Source organism: Chiloscyllium punctatum, chromosome 11 (assembly GCF_047496795.1).
Source record: "Chiloscyllium punctatum isolate Juve2018m chromosome 11, sChiPun1.3, whole genome shotgun sequence".
Taxonomy (NCBI): domain Eukaryota; kingdom Metazoa; phylum Chordata; class Chondrichthyes; order Orectolobiformes; family Hemiscylliidae; genus Chiloscyllium; species Chiloscyllium punctatum.
Genome location: NC_092749.1, coordinates 115,977,070 through 115,995,745, shown reverse-complemented (window position 1 = coordinate 115,995,745; position 18,676 = coordinate 115,977,070). Strand labels below are relative to the sequence as shown.

The 18,676-nt window shown below is 43.5% G+C and overlaps 1 protein-coding gene across 2 annotated transcripts in view; it reads left to right on the top strand.

Moving 5' to 3' along the window:
- Window positions 1-18,676, top strand: part of commd1 (copper metabolism (Murr1) domain containing 1) — a 122,801-nt gene that overhangs the window by 40,715 nt on the left and 63,410 nt on the right. Inside the window, exon 2 of one of the 2 annotated variants that reach the window (XM_072581611.1) lies at window positions 3,017-3,284. In XM_072581611.1, coding sequence (XP_072437712.1) covers window positions 3,017-3,284 — 268 coding nt within the window. Of the gene's footprint in view, window positions 1-3,016; window positions 3,299-18,676 lie in introns of both variants that reach the window. The other variant, XM_072581610.1, reaches the window with a different exon arrangement.

The following is an 18,676-nucleotide window of genomic DNA, read 5'->3' as shown; positions in this document are numbered from 1 at the left end:
GCACTGTCCGATTCGACGTCCTCCCCAAGATCCACAAGCCTGAGTACCTCGCCGATCTGTCGTCTCAGCCTGCTCCTGCCCCACCGAACTTAACTCCACCTACCTCGATACTGTCCTATCCACCCTGGTCCAGGAACTCCCCACATACGTTCGGGACACCACCCACCCCTCCACCTCCTCCAAGACATCCAGTCCTTCTACACCTCCATCAGCCATGACTAGGGCCTCCTTTGTTCCTCTCCCGATGTCCCCACCAGTACACCCTTATTCACTTGGCTGAATTGGTCCTCACCCTGAAATATTTCTCCTTTCAATTCTCCCACTTCTTCCAGACAAAAGGGGTAGCCATGGGCACTTGCATGGGCCTCAGCCATGCCTGTCTCTTTGTCGACTATGTAGAACAGTCCATCTTCATAGTTACACCAACACCACTTACCACCTCTTCCTCCACTACATTGATGACTGCATCGGCGGCACCACCTCGTGCACCCATGAGGAGGTCGAACGGTTCATGAGCTTCACCAACGCAATCCATCCCGACCTTAAATTCACCTGGACCATCTCTGACACCTCCCTCACCTTCCGAAGACCCCTCCATCTCCATCCACGAGGACCAACACGACACTGACTTTTTTTTTTACAAACGTACTGACTCCCACAGCTACCTGGATTACACCACCTCCTGCATAAATGCTATCCTTTATTCCTAATTCCTCCACCTCTGCTGCATCTGCTCCCAGGAGGACCAGTTCCACCATAGAACCCGCGAGATGGCCTCCTTCTTTAAAGACTGAAATTTCCCCTCCCATGTGATTGAAGATGCCCTCCAACGCATCTCATCTACGTCCCGTACCTTCGCCCTTGAACCCCATCCCTCCAACTGCAATAAGGACAGAACCCCCTGGTCCTCACCTTCCACCCCACCAACCTCTGCATAAGTTGTATCATCTGCTGACATTTCCACCACCTACAAATAGACCCTCCCACCAGGGGTATATTTCCCTCCCCACCCCTATCTGCTTGCCGCAAAGACCATTCCCTCTGTGACTACCTGGTCAGGTCCGTGTCCCCTAACAAGCCAGCCTTCCCTTCTGGCACCTTCCCCTTCCACCGCAGGAATCACAAAACCTGGCCCACACCTTCCCCACCCACACCCCAACACTTACCTCCGTCCAAGACTCCAAAGGAGCCTTCCACATCCATCAAAGTTTCACCTGGACTTCCACGCAAGTCATTTATTGTATCCGTTGCTCCTTCGGCGGTCTCCTCTCCATTGGGGAGACTGGATGCCTTCTGGCAGAGCATTTTAGGGAACATCTCTGGGACACCCGCACCAAACAACCCCACCGCCCCGAGGCTGAACATTTCAACTCCCCCGAAGACATGCAGTCCTGTGCCGCCTCCATCGCCACTCCCTCACCACCCGGCTCCTGAGGAAGAAGGCTTGATCTGCCACCTCAGGGCCCTTCAACCCCAGGGCATCAACGTGGACTTCAGTCTCATTTTCCCTCCCCTCACCTTATCCCAGTTCCAACCTTCAAGCTCAGCACCATCCTCATGACCTGTCCCACCTGTCCATCTTCCTTCCCACCTATCCGCTCCACCCTCCTCTCTGACTTATCACCTTCACCCCCACCTCCATCCACCTCTGGCATTCCCAGCTACCTTCTCCCCAGCCCCAGCCCCACCCCCCTCCCATTTATTGCTCCACCCCCGAGGCTCCCAGCCTCATTCCCAATGAGGGGTTTTTACCCAAAACATTGATTTTCCTGCTCCTCAGATGCTGCCTGATCGGCTGTGCTTTTCCAGCAACTTTTCCCTGCTGCCTGGGTCAGTTGGAAAATTCCTAACGACCAGTTCTTTCTTTATTTACTATTGTGGTATGAAGCTTTTATGCACTTTCATTGGCAGAAAGTCAGATTTCTCTCCAGGGTTCAAGAATGCTTTCCTGTTTACTGTTGATTCTTTCTGCAAGGGGCTGTGTTAACCATTGATTCACCCAGACACACAATTTGAGAAACTTATTGACAGTTGACAACATTTAAATCATCTTTGTCGTTTTATTTGACAATTATTTTTTAAATCTCTGAACCACAATTAATTCTTTATAACATAAATTCTTTGGCAACTTATTTTATTTATCATTTTTAATTCATGTTTTTTGGAATTACTCTAGGTTCTCTCTTTTTGTGAATCATTGATTCTGTCTTTCTGCAAGCTAATTTCAAAGTGAAAATGAAATATTGTCGTGTGCTTCGGTCCCAGCACTAACTGTTCTATCAACTCAAATGAGTTGATGCTGTGATGTTGTTGTGTTAGTGTTTGCATTGTGACGCGACACTGCAAATTGTTTAAAAGCCTCAGTACATACACCAGGGTAATGCTATAGGGCAATACATCACAAAATAGTTCTCTGCTCAGCTGAAATCAAGCTTTTAAGTTGATATTCATCCATTACAAGTGCACAAGAACTCCATATTTGAAATTGACAACACAAGAATGTAAAGAGCTTTTTAAATTAGAGTTCACTATTTATCTGCCGAAGTGACCCAAAGTGCTGCTTTCCAGAATTTATTTTTGCATTGGTGTATGAACTAACTGAGAAGCAAAGAGGAAGAACGTGCAATGGCTTGGTTTTCAGTACCATAAAAATAATTGACACCATTGAGCATGAGGTGATTTCATGAGGTCCGCGGTGAGTCCCTGTTGTACTTGACTGTCTTTGAATTTGTATTCATCAGACTAGTGCTGCTTACAGTGCAGTTTTGCCTCAGTACTGCACTGCAATATCAGCCTTGATTTTGTGTCCAAGCCTTGGGTTGAAAAGTGCATTTGGTTTAAGTTATGAAGTAATGCTAGATACTTTGATAAGGCTGTTTGCAATGGTATTTATTTCAGCGGAAAGTACTTTTTATCTTGTCTGCTTAGGTTTTGGTTCATGCTGAATCTCTTTAAACAAATTATTTTGTACATAATGGCAAACGACTGTGGTCTAATATGAATTTTATCTCAACAGTCAATAGCATCTGCAGACATGGATTTAAACCAACTAGAAGCCTTCTTAACAGCACAGACCAAGAAACAAAATGGAATTACACCAGAGCAGGCGACAGTTCTAACAAAATTCTGGAAAAGTCATAAAGTGAAAATCCGAGAAAGTCTTATTAATCAGAGCAAATGGGAGAACTGTCTGAGGAATTTGAGTTGGAGAGTTGACCTGAAGTCTCAGTCCAGACATTTAGATCAGATAAACACACCGGTTGCTATTGTGGAGTTTGAACTTGGTAAGAACAATCAGGTAAGAATGGAACCTGCATTTTCAATCGTGACACTAATGTAGGAGTTGAAGAATCCTAACCGAATTCTCATATTTGCACTGATCCAAGTCAAAATCCAAAGATGTGTTAACTGGTCATTTTGAAAACGAACCATGCAAGTATGCATCCTGAAGTTCTTTGACACAGTTTTTCTCCCACAATTCGGTTTCCATCTCCTTTCGCAAAGGCATTGATTTCCTTCTGAAGCAGTTCCACAGTATTGTGTATTTCTCGGTAACTAATTTAAATGGATGTGTTCCTTAGGTGTCATTCTTGTATGAAATGCTGGAAAGCAATCAGACTGGAAGGACAGAGGGAGGAAGATGATTGTATCTAATTCTAATCTTGTTCTCTGTGGGCTATTGTACAGATGCACTTTCAGCAGGAATTGACAGATTATCAGTGATGAGCTGTTTTTTTTTTAACCCCCCCCATCTGCAGATGTTAATCACTACCTCCATTTACTGTTTAGAATAAGCTCACTTTGAGTCTGCTAACATGTACACAGTGAGCTGAATAGTTTCCATTGGTGCTATGCTGCTCTTTGAAATGGTGAGGAGATGCTACGAATCGGTATTAATAGACAACACGAGAGGCTGGAATTTTAATTTCAAGAGCAATTACATGAATGTTTTTGAAATGTCTTTTATATCTGTTCCTGTGAGTTATTGAGTGTTTATTGATTTAACCTTTTGAACAGAAATTCATTGAAGGATAACTATAAAAGAAGATGTCAGAGTTCAAGTTCGTTAAACCATTTTCTTGTTAAACCTTCCATATGTTAACCATTTTTCCTCCAATCGTCTTTTCCAAACGTTTTCAAGCTGTTGACAGCCTAAGAATGGCTGTACAGGTAATAACGGTAATTTAAAACCTTCCATGTTTGTATGTAGAGTGAGATAAAATACTATATGTTAGGCTACTTAATAAAGTAACTATCCATGGTGTTGGCGTAGTGTATTAGCATAAATGCAGGATTGACTAGCTTGTAAAACAAAGTTGGGAAAAGGGGGGCATTTTCAGGATGGTGAACTGTAACTGGTGGAGTGCCACAGGGATCAGTGCTGGGGCCACTCTTGTTAACCGATATTAATGACTTGGATGAGACAAGTAAATACACTGTTGTTTATAGAATTTTGTAATCACAGTTAAGCAGTGGGCAATTTATTGCAGGTTTGAGTTGAAGTTGAAGAAGCTGTAGGCTGGATGTGATCCATCAGTCAGATGGAGAAAGTGTACACCTGTGATAACTGGGGATGGCTCACTGGTATAAGAGGACAAATCATTGCCGGCACAGAATTTTTCATTCTGTTTCAAATTGTGGGGACAGCATTCTGTACTGACCAAGACATTTGGTCTTGGTCTTCCTCCGCTTCTGGTCCACTTCCCTCTGTCTGGTAAGACAACTCGATGAAGATTGCTCCCTGGAAGGTCTGCTTAATCAGAATGCTGTCTTGGAGAAACTCCCATCTACCCTGAGTGTACTCTATTCTTAATCCCTGCATAGATTCTCCAGTATGGATTTGACCAAGCCCCAGTGCAGTTTTTCCATGGAATTTACTTCTCTAACTTTCTTGGCTCAAACATGGTTATTCCAGCACAAGTGTATCTTAGTTCCTGTGGGCTTCCCCCAGTGCCTTGTATCCTGAGTACTCCTCTCCAAACCTAGCACTTTGTTATATTTCGGGCAGGTAATTTTCTCTGTGGTAATCATGTGTCTGAATCCTTTGGGCTAGTGGCCATGGGATAACCATTTGTGACATTGGATTCATGACACGAGCACCTGAAGAAGGATTGAGACTCTGAAAGCTTGTTTTTTCCAATAAACCTATTGGACTATAACTTGGTGTCATGTGACCTTTGATCTTTGACATTGGATGATTTCTTGGCTGCCTTCATCTGAGGGTTAGTTTGCCATACTCTCTCAGCTCATTTTGGAGAACAGTAAACTGATAATCGGGTGCATTTGGCACTAGATGAATTGTTGTTGATAGTCTTGGGCATCATGACTCCTATGTTTTGTAATTTTCCCCTTTGTTTTCAGATGCGAGAATTTTGGAAAGTTAGGTACTGCTGTACTGGCTGTTTAAATGAAATCTCATGCTGTACAGTAAATAACAGGAAATTTCAGTTTTTAAGAGACCCTTCAACAGGACTATCATCAGGTTTGCAAATGAGACAAAAATAGTGACATAGAGTCAACAGAGGGATAAAGACAAGTTAAGTGAGTGGACAGACATTAGTCAGATGGAATATAAACTGTGCCAATGGAGTTTTGTGCTTGAGCAGAGGGCATAATTTCAGATTTAAGTTTAAGACAGAGATGAGGCCCTTCTTCTGTGAGGGTCGTGAATCTGGGATTCTTTACCACAGAGGGATGTTGAGGCTGGGTTATTAAATACATTCAAGGCTGAGATTGACAGATTTTTAATCCGTAAGGGAGTCAAGGAGTTCTGGGAAGAAATAAAGTTAAAAATCACACAACACCAGGTTATAGTCCAACAGGTTTAATTGGAAGCACGAGCATTCAGAGCGCTGCTCCTTCATCAGGTGGTTGTGGAGGACACAGTTGTAAGGCACAGAATTTACAGCAAAAGTTTACAGTGTGATGTAACTGAAATTATACATTGAAAAATACCTTGATTGTCTGTTGAGTCTTTCATCTGTTCAAATACCATGATAGTTTCACTTCTTTCATGTGTAAATCACAAAACTTTTTAAAAAAAAGTTACATTCTCAGGTTAACTGTAACAATTGGTGTTAGCCAGACAATATGTTGAAGGTGTTAGCCCCCTGTGTTCTCTGTCTGTGCCATAATGTTTAGACTGATTCTAATCTAAAAAGTGAGATAACAGTCTTACATGAATTCATGCAGTTTTTGAGCAAAGTACAGTGTAACTCTGCAAGTACTAATTCACCCCACGAACATATATGTATATGTGTGTATGTGGGTCTTTGTGTGTGTGTGGATGTCTGTTTGTCTGTCTGGGGTGGGGGTTTGTGAGAGTGTGTGTACAGGTGTATGTTCGAGTACAGAGTGGTCTAAGTCTGTGAGAGGATGTGTGTGTGTGCCCGTGTCTGTCACTGCTGAAGTATTCCCCAACTGGGAGGGAACACTGCTGTCTGTTGATTGTTGTGCGGTGTCCATTCATCTGTTGCCGTAGCCTTCGCTTGGTTTACAGCGGTCCAGGACATTCGACCTCTGACCTTCGGGTGACTATCCTCCAAGGCAGACTTTGGGACAAGCAACAGTGAAAAGTGGCCGAGCAGAGGCTGATAGCTAAGTTCTGTACCCATTGGGACGGCCTCAACCGGGATCTTGGGTTCATGTCACATTACAGGTGACCGTCATTGCACTATACACACAGACACTCCTACTTTCTGCACACACAGACACTCCTATACACACACGTACACATGCACACACAGACAGTCACACACCCTTACAGACACACACACACTCCCACAATCTTACATGCATCCTCTCACAGACTTAGGCTTGAATCTCTCTGCTAAGTCTACACCTATCCTGTCCCTTTCAATATTGTCTACAGGATCACCCAGGCAGTCATTGCTGCTTCCTTCGGAGAATTTCCAACTGCTCCATTGTCATGGGATGTACCGCACCATATTTTCACCAGTTTACTTGGCATTGGGTTCACCCACCCAGTACTGCTCCCTTGGTATATCAGCAGCCACAACTATTGCCATTGTTAGTCTACCCCGCTCAATCTAGTAAACTATTTTAACTTGTGTAGTTGATAGCAGCGCAAGATCTGGATTGAGTGCATGTTGTAAATAACGCTAAAACTACTTGCTTTGGACAATTTGTGTTTATTTCATTTACTATAATCTTTTGCATTCACTTTCTGCTCCCTATAATACACTCACGATTACAAAGGAACGTAAGAACTAGGTAAGGGAGTAGGCATTTTAACCCATTTTGTTATTTAATGTGATTATGGCTAATCTTATGCTGGTCTTCACTTCCATACCTGCTTCCCATAGCCCTTTATCCCACTTTTCATCCGAAGCCTTTATTTATTTATTTATTCATTCATTCATTCAAACTTTTGATTCTTTGATTTATGGGAGAAATATAAATAGTCTATTGCTGCAAACTGTGTTTTTTACCTCCTATAAAGCCCACATAAATTTATGAAGTGTGTCATAACCTAACCCCTGGCACAGTTTTGTCTTCTGTGCAGGCGGCAGAACCTTGGGTTGCAAATGCCAAACCTGTTTTCTTTTTACCAGCTCTCTAACTGTATTCTACAAAAAAGAATTTTTGTTTATTTGAGGGGCTTTTTAAAAAACACAGGCAACTTGTTAGAATTCCAACAGTACAAGCTCGTTAAAATGTTAACCTTCCCTGCCCATAAAACATTTCATAGCAAATTATCCCATGGCAATCTCTCCTCCGCAATCTCTCCTCCACAATCCCTAAATAAAACAAAAACAAATATAAACCTACAATGTTTTAAAAAAAATGGATAAAATATTGAATTAGATTCAAGGAAAATATGCTCCATGTGATGGTCATCGAATTGCTGCCACTATTTTAGAGACAGATTTGCCTTTAATTCTTTAACAGTAATTGCGTCATAAAATATTCTAATAATTGAGAGGATATTTGTTTCCTATCTCATTTATTTACATCATTAGAATAGTTTTACTCAAAACAACTACTGATCTTAAATCACTCACACGGTTTCTTTATAATTGCTTTTCATAGCTTTAACTCCTGAACTAACTTTATTTTGTGGAGTGTTCTCAGCTTATTGCGTCCCTCAAATTTGGAACACTCAACAATCTTGCTGTTGGCTTCACAGTCACTCACATTTATTTTGCTGCACTAAGATACTGTATGTTTTGCATTTCTTACCTTTATCTATTTCACTGTCCTTTGTGGCAGGTGCTCTTACTCTGCACTAACACAAACGTATTTGTTCCATTACACACACACTGTTCACAGCACCACGATTTGTCTCCTTTAGCTTCTGTTCTTTTTGTAATTGTTGTCCTCTGCATCAGAAAAGCACTTGAGGATTTTAGAATTGCTTATTGGGCAACGATAGAGAGAGGATCATTGGACAGCAATTGTAGACACTGATAACCCAGCAGCGTACTGCAAAAAATGATTTCTGTTTGATAATAATATGCTGGAAAAATCAACCTGTCAGGAAATATTAGAACATAGAACAATACAGCGCAGTACAGGCCCTTCGGCCCTCGATGTTGCGTTGACCTTTGAACTATTCTCAGCTCATCCCCCTACACTATCCCATCATCATCCATGTGCTTATCCAAGGATTGTTCAAATCCCCCTAATGTGGCTATGTTGGCAGGCAGGGTATCCCACGCCCTTACCACTCTGACTAAAGAACCTGCCTGTGACATCTCTCTTAAATCTATCACCCCTCAATTTGTAGTTGCCTTGTACAAGCTGACATCATCATCCTAGGAAAAAGACTTTCACTGTCCACCCTATCTAATCCTCTGATCATCTTGTATGTCTCTATCAAACCCCCTCTTAGCCGGCTTCTTTCCAATGAGGACACACCTAAGTCTCTCAGCCTTTCCTCATAAGACCTTCCCTCCAGACCAAGTAACATCCTGGTAAATCTCCTCCGCACCTTTTCCAATGCATCCACATCCTTCCCGAAATATGGCAACCAGAACTGCACACGATATTCCAAGTGCGGCCGCACTAGCGTTTTGTATAGTTGCAGCATGATATTGCGGCTCCGGAACTCGATCCCTCTACCAATGAAACCTAACACGCCGTATGCCTTCTTAACAGCAATATCAACCTGGGTGACAACTTTCAGGGATCCATGTACATGGACTCCAAGAATCTTTGCATTGACCCAGTACTCTGCCTTCCTGTTGTTCTTCCCAAAGTGCATCACCTCACATTTAGCTGCATTGAGCTCCATTTGCCACCTCTCAGCCCAATTCTGCAGTTTACCTATGTCCCCCTGCAACCTGTAACATTTTTCCAAACTGTCCACTACTCCACCGACTTGAGTGTCGTCTGCAAATTTACTAATCCATCCACCTATGCCTGCGTCTAAGTCATTTATAAAAATGACAAACAGCAGTGGTCCCAAAACAGATCCTTGTGGCACACCACTAATAACCAGACTCCAGGCTGAATATTTTCCATCAGCCGCCACTCGCTGCCTTCTTTCAGAAAGCCAGTTTCTAATCCAAACTGCTAAATCGCCCTCAATCCCATTCCTCTGCATTTTCTCCAACAGCCTACCATGTGGAACCTTATCAAAAGCCTTACTGAAGTCCATGTATACCACGTCAACTGCTGTACCTTCATCTACATGCTTGGTCACCTTCTCAAAAACTTAATGAGGTTTGTGAGACACGACCTGCCCTTGACGAAACCATGTTGACTATCCAAAATCAAATTGTTGCTTGCTAGATGATGATAAATCTTATCTCTTATAATCCTTTCCTACAACAGAAGTAAGGGCTCACTGGTCTATAATTACCTGGGTCATCTCTACTGTCCTTCTTGAACAAGGACACAACATTTGCAATCCTCTGGTACCAAACCTGTAGACGGTGACGAATTAAATATCAAAGCCCAAGGCTCTGCTGTCTCCTCCCTAGCTTCCCAGAGAATCCTCGGATAAACCCCATCCGGCCCAGGGGACTTGTCTACTTTCACTCCTTCTAGAATTGATAATACCTATTCGTAACTAACTTCGATCCCTTCCAGTCTAATATCTCGTACCTCATTCTTCTCCTCTACGATATTCTCCTTTTCCTGCGTGAAATTTTCGTTTAGCACCTCTCCGATCTCCACAGCGTTCATACTCGACTTCCCACTTCTGTGTTTGACTGGCCCTATTCCTACCCTAGTCATCCTTTTATTCCTCGCATAACTATAGAAAGCTTTAGGGTTCTCGTTTATTCTATTTGCTTAATACTGCTTGTGTCCTCACTTTGTTGCTCGTCACTCTCTTTAAATCCTCCCTAGCTGATCTGTAATCTCCATTGCCTCACCTGAACCATCTTGCCTCATCAACACATAAGCCAATTCCTTCTGCTTAACAAGAGGTGCAATTTCTGTCGTAAACAATGGTTCCCTTGCCTTATCACTTTGTCCCTGCCTGACAGGGACATACCTATCAAGGACATGCAATATCTGTTTCTTAACCCAGCTCTACATTTCCATTGTCTGCATCCCCTGCATTTTGCTACCCCATTCTATGCATCCTAATTCTTGCCTAATCGCATTATAATTGCCCTTGCCCCATTGAAAACTCTTGACCCGAGGCATTTACCTATCCCTTTCCATCGCTAAACTAAACGTAACTGAATTATGGTCACTCTCTCCAAAGTGCTCACCTACAACTAAATCAAACACCTGGCCTGGTTCAATACCAAGCATCAGAACCAACCTGTTGTCGGCTGTTCTACATACTGTGTCAGGAAACCTTCCTGTACACATTGGACAAATTCTGATCCATCCGATGTACTAGAGTTATAGCATTTCCAGTCCATGTTGGGGAAGTTAAAGTCCCCCATAATGACCACCCTGTTCCTTTCACTCCTACCCACAATAGTTTTGCCAATCCTCTCCTCCACCTCCCTGGAACTCTGTGAAGGCCTATTTTAAAAAATTCCAAGCAGTGTGACCTCTCCTGTTTCTAACTTCAGTAGATGAATCCTCATCAAAAGTTCTTTCAGCCACAGTTCTACTATCCTTGACTAACAAGGCCACACCTCCCCCTCTTTTACTGCCTTGCCTGTTCTTTATGAAAGATCTAAACTCTAGAACCTGCAACATCCATTCCTCACCCTGCTCTATCCATGTCTTCGAAATGGCCACAACATCGAAATCCCAGGTACCTATTCATGCTGCAAGCTCACCTACATTATTTTGGATACTTCTGGCATGGAAGTAGACCCATTTCAAACCAGTTTGCAGTCTGCCAGCACATTGCTGTGACAGTGAAATCCTGTCCCTGCCCTCCCTACTCTCATCCTCCCGTGCACTGCAACTACACTTCAGGTTCCCATGACCCTGCTGAGCTAGTTTAAACCCACCTGAATAGCACCAGCAAATTTCCCACCCAGGATATTAGTACCTCTCTCATTCAAATGAAGACCATCCTGTTTGTACAGGTCCCACCTTCTCCAGAATGAGCCCCAATTATCAAGTCCCTGAAACCCTCCCTTCTGCACCATCCTTGCAGCCACATGTTCAGCTGATATCTCTCCCGATTCTTTGCCTCGCTAACATGTGTCACGGGTAACAAACCAGAGATAACAGCTCTGTTTGTTTGTTCTAGCTCGCAGCTTCCACTCTAGCTCCCTGAAATCCTGCCCTGCATCCCCATCCCTCCTTCCACCGATGTCGTTGTTACCTACGTGGAACACGATTTGGGGCTGGTCATCCTCTCCCTTGAGGACCCCAAAGATATGATCCGAGACATCATGGACCCTGGTGCCTCGGAGGCAACACACCAACCGCAAGTCTTGTTTATTCCAAACAAACCTTCTATCTGAGCCTCGAACTATTGAGTCCCCAAAAACACTCCTCCTTTCCCTCTTTCCCTTCTGTGCAACAGGGACAGGCTCTGTGCCAGAGACCTGGGCCCCACTGCATACCCCTGGTAAATCGTTCCCGCCCACCCCCAAACAGTATCCAAAATGGTATACATGTTTTTCAGGGGAATGACCACAGGGGATCCCTCCACTGGCTTTGTTTGTTTGTTTCTTTTCTCCCTTCGAACAGTCACCCAGGTTTCTTCGTGCCTAGGAGTAATTACTTGCCTGTAACTCTTGCCTATCACAGCCTCTGCCTCCTGAATGATCCAAAGTTCATCCAGCTCCTGCTCTAGTTCTCTAATATGGTTTTGGAGGAGCGAGAGTTGGGTGCACTAATTGCAGATGTACTTGGATGGGACACAAGTGGCCTCCCTCTCCTCAAACGTCATGGAGGAGGAACATTCCTCTCCCTGCACTGTCCCCTTACCAGAAAGTAAAAAAGAAGAGAAGCTTACCTGATGTGTCCCTGGTGTTTAAGGTTAGAGGAGGTGTTTGGGTGGGAGGCCCTACAAAGGTAGGGTCTCTGGTTTAGGCAAGACTGACTTATATAGCTGGACGGAAATAAAGAAAAGGTCCCTCCTTTCCCAGAAACCACTGCTCTCTGATTTGAGCTTTTATATTTGACATCAGTGACTCACTGCTCCCAGCAAACCCCTGCTCCAAGCTCCTGCCCTTCGAGCTGTTGTTGTAGGAAAACAATTAATATTTAAAATCTGTGACCTCTTGTCAGAAGTGGAAAAAATTTGTGATGTAAGACCATAAGACCATAAGATATAGGAGTGGAAGTAAGGCCATGTGAGAGATTTGCAGCTTGGGGTAGATTGGAGAAGGACAAAGGTAGATCTATGATCGAGTGGAAGACCAGACGCTGAATGCTGAAAAACTCGTCCTCCAAGTCAAAAGGGAGTTGTGCTGGAGTAAAAAAAAACAAACACAATATGCACTGAGCAGGAGTACTGCTGGTTGAAAACAGAAACAAAATAGGCAAAGAAAAGAAAAGAAGATAGGAGAGTAGAGGTTATGGTCTGGAATGGTTCAACCCTGTGATTAGCTTGGAAGGCTGTAAAAATGTTTAATTGACAGATGAAATGCTGTTCCTCAACACTAAGCTCAATTGGTACAGTGCAGTAGGCCAAGGACAGATGGGGCGGTGCAGTGGCTGTGGATAGCACTACTGCCTCGCAGCACCAGGGACTCTGATTCAATTCCAGCTTGGATGACTGCCTGTGTGGAGTTTGCACATTCTCCTCTTATCTGCGTGCGTTTCTTCCAGGCGCTCAGTTTTCCTCCCATGTTCCAAAGATGTGCCGGTTAGGTGAATTTGCCCTGCTGAATTGCCCGTAGTGTTCAGGGATGTGTATGTTAGGTGTATTACTCATGGAGTCATAGAGATATACAGCACGGAAGCAGATCCTTCAGTCCAACTCATCCATGCTGACCAGATATCCCAAACCAATCTCGTCCCACCTGCCAGTACCTGACCCATATCCCTCCAAACCCTTCCTATTCATATGCCCATCCAAACGCCTCTTAAATGTTTCAATTGTACAAGCCTCCACCACTTCCTCTGGCAGCTCATTCCATACACGTACCACCCTCTGTGTGAAAAAGTTGCACCTTCGGTCTCTTTTATATCTTTCCCCTCTCACCCTAAACCTATGCCCTCTAGTTCTGGACTCCATGACCCCAGGGAGAATACTTTGTCTATTTATCCTATCCATGCCCCTCATAATTTTATAAAGCTCGATAAGGTCACCCCTCAGCCTCCGACGCTCCAGGGAAAACAGCCCCAGCCTATTCACCCTCTCCATATAGCTCAAACCCTCCAACCCTGGCAATATCCTTGTAAATCTTTTCTGAACCCTTTCATGTTTCACAACATCTTTCCGATAGATAGGAGACCAAAATTGCATGCAATATTCCAACAGTGGCCTAACCAATGTCCTGTACAGCTGCAACATGACCTCCAAACTCCTGTACTCAATACTCTGACCAATAAAGGAAAGCATACAAAGCGCCTTCTTCACTATCCTATCTACCTGTGACTCCATTTTCAAGGAGTTATGAACCTGTACTCCAAGGTCTCTTTGTTCAGCAACACTCCCTAGGACCTTACCATTAAGTGTATACATCCTGCTAAGATTTGCTTTCCCAAAACGCCTTGCATTTATCTAAATTAAACTCCATCTGCCACTCCTTAGCCCGTTGGTCCATCTGATCAAGATCCTGTTGTAATCTGAGGTAACTGTCTTTGTTGTCCACTGCACCTCCAATTTTGGTGTCATCTGCAAACTTACTAACTATACCTCTTATGCTCATATCCAAATCATTTTATCTAAATGATGAAAAGTAGTGGACCCAGCACCGATCCTTGTAGCACTCCACTGGTCACACTCCTCCAGTCTGAAAAACAACCCTCCACCACCACTGTCTGTCTCTTACCTTTTGAGCCAGTTCTGCATCCAAATGGCTAATTCTCCCTGTATTCAGTGAGATCTAACCTTGCTAACCAGCCTTCCATGGGGAACCTTGTCGAACGCCTTACTGAAGTCCATATAGATCGTATCTACCACTCTGCCCTCATCAATCCTCTTCGTTACTTGAAAAAACTCAATCAAGTTTGTGAGACATGATTTGCTACGCACAAAGCCATGTTAACTATTTTTAATCAGTCCATGCCTTTCCAAATACATCCTGTCATCCTCTCCCTCAGGTATCCCTCCAACAACTTGCCCTCCACTGATGTCAGACTCACTGGTTTATAGTTCCCTGGCTTGTCCTCACCACCCTTCTTCAACAACCGTACCATGTTAGCCGGGGGAACTTAGAGTAATCGGGTATGGGAATGGGGCTGGGTGGGATACCCTTCGGAGGGTCATTGTGGACTTGTTGGGCAAACTGGCCTGTTTCCACATTGCAGGGCTTGTATGATTTCAATGTCATGTGAGAGGAAAATGGTGAATTAAAATGACAGGTGACCAGAAAGTTCACGTTTTAGTATTTAGAAGCCAAATCAACCCTTAAACTGTCAATGTAACAAATCATGGCTTCATGCTTCCTGCAGTGTTTCAGTTAATATTATTGGTAGAAATTGCTCCAAAGCAAACACAGTAAAAACTCAATATCAGAAAGCTTTGAAAAGGTTTCCTCTTCTGAGATAGAATTTGTACACCTTGGATGAAACCTGCTGGTGTTCTATTTTGTTGACCTGTGTACATGATTCTATATTAAACAGTGTGATGTTTACTGCAAACCAGTCATGGTTTCCTTGTGATTTATTTCAAACAGTACCAAGATGCTTTAGATCTTAATATTTGTGTTTTGTAACACCATTCACATGAATGATTAGGGCCAATCAAGGATAGTGGTAGAAAATTGTGCGTCAAGTCTGAGGAGATAGGAAAAGTGCTAAATGAAAATATTTCATCAGTATTCACACTGGTTTAAAGACAAAGAGAATACTGAGAACAGACTACAAGACTGGGCAGGATTGAGATTCACAAGGCGGAGGTGTTAGCCATTCTGGAAAGTGTGAAAATAGGTATTTCCCTGGACCGGAACGGAATTGTCCTAGGATTCTGTGGGAAGCCAGGGAGGAGATTGCTGAGCCTTTGCCTTTGATCTTTATGTCATCATTGTCTATAGTAACGGTGCCAGTAGACTGGAGCACAGCAAATGTTCCCTTGTTCAAGAAGGGGAGTCGAGACAACCCTGGAATTTATACACCAGTGAGGTTTACTTCAGTTGTGGGTGAAGTGCTGGAAAAGATTGAGAGACAGACAGAGAGAGAGAGAGGATCTATAATCATCGAGAGAGAAATAAATTGATTAGGGATAATCAACACTGTTTTGTGAAGGGTCGGTTGTGCCTCTCAAATCTTATTGAGTTATTTGAGATGATGACCAAACAGGTGGATTAGGGTAAAATTGGAAGGAACGAAAGGAATACAGAATGCTGTGCCAATAGTAAGACTCTTGGTAGTGTAGATGAGCAGAGGGATCTTGATGTCCATCAAGATCCCTGAAAGTTGCCACCCAGATGGTTAGGGTTGTTAAGGCATGCAGTGTGTGAGCTTTTATTGGTAGATGGATTCAGTTTCGCAGCCATGAGGTCACGTTGCCGCTGTACAAAACTCTGGTGCGGCTGCACTTGGAGTATTGTGTACAGTTCTGGTCACCACATTACATAAAGGATGTGGAAGTCTTGGAGAGGGTTCAGAGGAGATTTACTAGAATGTTCCCTGGTATGGAAGGAAAATCTTACAAGGAAAGGCTGAAGGACTTGAGGCTGTTTTCATTTGAGAGAAGGAGGTTGAGAGGTGACTTAATTGAGACATGTAAGATAATCAGAGGGTTAGATAGGGTGGACAGTGAGAGTCCTTTTCCTCAGATGGTGATGGCTAGCACGAGGGGACATAGCTTTCAATTGAGGGGTGATAGATATATCAGAGGTAGTTTGTTTACTCCGATTAGTGGGGGTGATGAGTGCCCTGCCTGCAACTGCAGTAGACTCTCCAACTTTAAGGACATTTAAATGGTCATTGGATAAATATGTGGATGAATATGGAATAATGTATAGATGGGCTTCAGATTTGGTTCAACAGGTTGGCGCAACATGGAGGGCCAAACTACCTGTATGTGCTGTAATGTTCTATGTTCATTCTAATAAACCTTTTTGTACGTCAAACTATGTAATTAATCTTGGTGTATCATTGTCCCTCATAGGTATCTTCTCTGGAGGAGAAATCAGAATTGATTTGCTCAAATACTCAATCTTGACTAACCAAGGAGTAACTGATAATCAGAGTTGACAGAGTATAGATTTGAGACCCCAATTAATTTGTTTGTGGTCTTGTTGAGTGGTGGAGTATGCTTGGGGGCCAAACGGCCGACTGCTATTCTCCATTGGTATATTCATATGCGTCTGTTTACTGTGTTAATTGGTATTTGATTAATTAGATATTTTGACAGTCTGGAAGCAAGCAGCAGAGCCAAGTTACCAGCATAGACTAAGCAATCAAATCTCAATGTTACTATCACATTTTTTTTTCTTTTTAGGTTACTGATCATGTGGCCAGACTTTTCCACTTTTGGGTTTAAAATGTTGAGTCTGGTAAGCAGAATGGCAATGAATAGTAGTTCTTCCTCACAGAAAATTCTGATAATTACGTATAAAAATTACATTCCTGATATGACTAGTTTTCAAAAACGATCAAAAATGCAAAAAACCAAGGCCTACATTGGCATTCTCAGTTTTACATTAAATAAATCCCAAAGCAAGGAATTTTCCATAATGTTCAAGCTCATATTTAAATTAGATTAGATTCCCTACAGTTTGGAAACTGGTCCTTCGGCCCAACCGGTCCACACTGACCCTCTGAAGAGTAACCCACCCAGACCCATTTCCCTCTGACTAATGCACCTAACGCTATGGGCAATTTAGCATGGCCATTTCACCTGGCCTGCACTTCTTTGGACTGTGGGAGGAAACCCACTCAGACAGAGAGAGAATGTGTAAACTCCACACAGACAGTCGCCCGAGGCTGAAATCGAACCTGGGACCCTGGTGCTATGAGGCTGCAGTGCTCACCACTGACCCACCGTGCCGCGCTTATTTACCTGATATGTAGAAATAGACAAAATAGAAGCAGGGGAGTTGTTTCCACTGTCAGGTGATGCTAGAACTAGGGAAGCACAGCCTCAAAATAAGGGGGAGTAGATTTAGGATTGAGGAGGAACTTTTTCACCCAAAGGGCTGTTAATCTATGGAATACCCTGCCCGTTGAACCAGTTCAGGCTACCTCATTGTTTTTAAGGCAAAGATTTGTTTGAACTGTAAAGAGTTGAGCCTTGTGGTCAGCAGGTGAGTAAGTGGAGTTGAGTCCATGAAAAGATCAGCCATGATTGTATTGAATGGCGGAGCAGGTTGGAGGGGCCATATGGCCTATTCCTGTTTCTACTTCTTATGTTCTTACCCATTATAAATGATCAAAGGAAAATGCTGTTTAATTTGTTCAGATGATAGTTGGACGCAATTCCTATGTACCTGACCTTGTCCTTCCACTGAATTCTTACTCAAAGTTGCTCAGTTGTAGTCTCAAAAAAAAACATCTTGGCACCACAAGAAAATGAAGTCCTGTGGCTGCTGGAGGTCTGAGATAGAAGTGGAAATTGCTGAAGAAACTCAGCAGGTCTGATAGCATCTATGGAAAGACAAATTGAGTTTATATTGAGTCCGGTATGACACGTACCAAATAACCCCACTGCCCTGTGGCCAACCATCTCAACTCCCACTTCCACTCTGCCAAGGACATGAAAGTCCTGGGTTGTTTCCACTTCCAAATCCTAGCCACCTGACATCTGGAAGAAGAACACCTCATCTTCCACCTTGGGACTTTCCAACCACACGGCATCAACATCAGTTTCACCATTTCTCCTCCCTCCACCTAATCCCAGATCCAACCCTCCAACTCTGCACTGCTCTCTTGAACTGTCCTACTCATCCAACGTCCTTCCCATCTATCTACTCCACCTTCCTCTCTGACCTATCACCATCACCCCTACCTGCATCTACCTATTGCCTTCCCAGCTCTTTTCCCCCCCCCCTCCCCCCAGCTTTCCCCACTCCCCACTTCCCCCACACACTCATTCCTGATGAAGGGCCAGTGTCTGAAACATTGACTTCCTTGTTCCTTGGATGCTGCCAGACCTGCTGTGCTTTTCCAGCGCCACACTTTTGGACTGCTCTTCAGGTTGCTAACTGCTGAGTTTCTCAAGCATGGA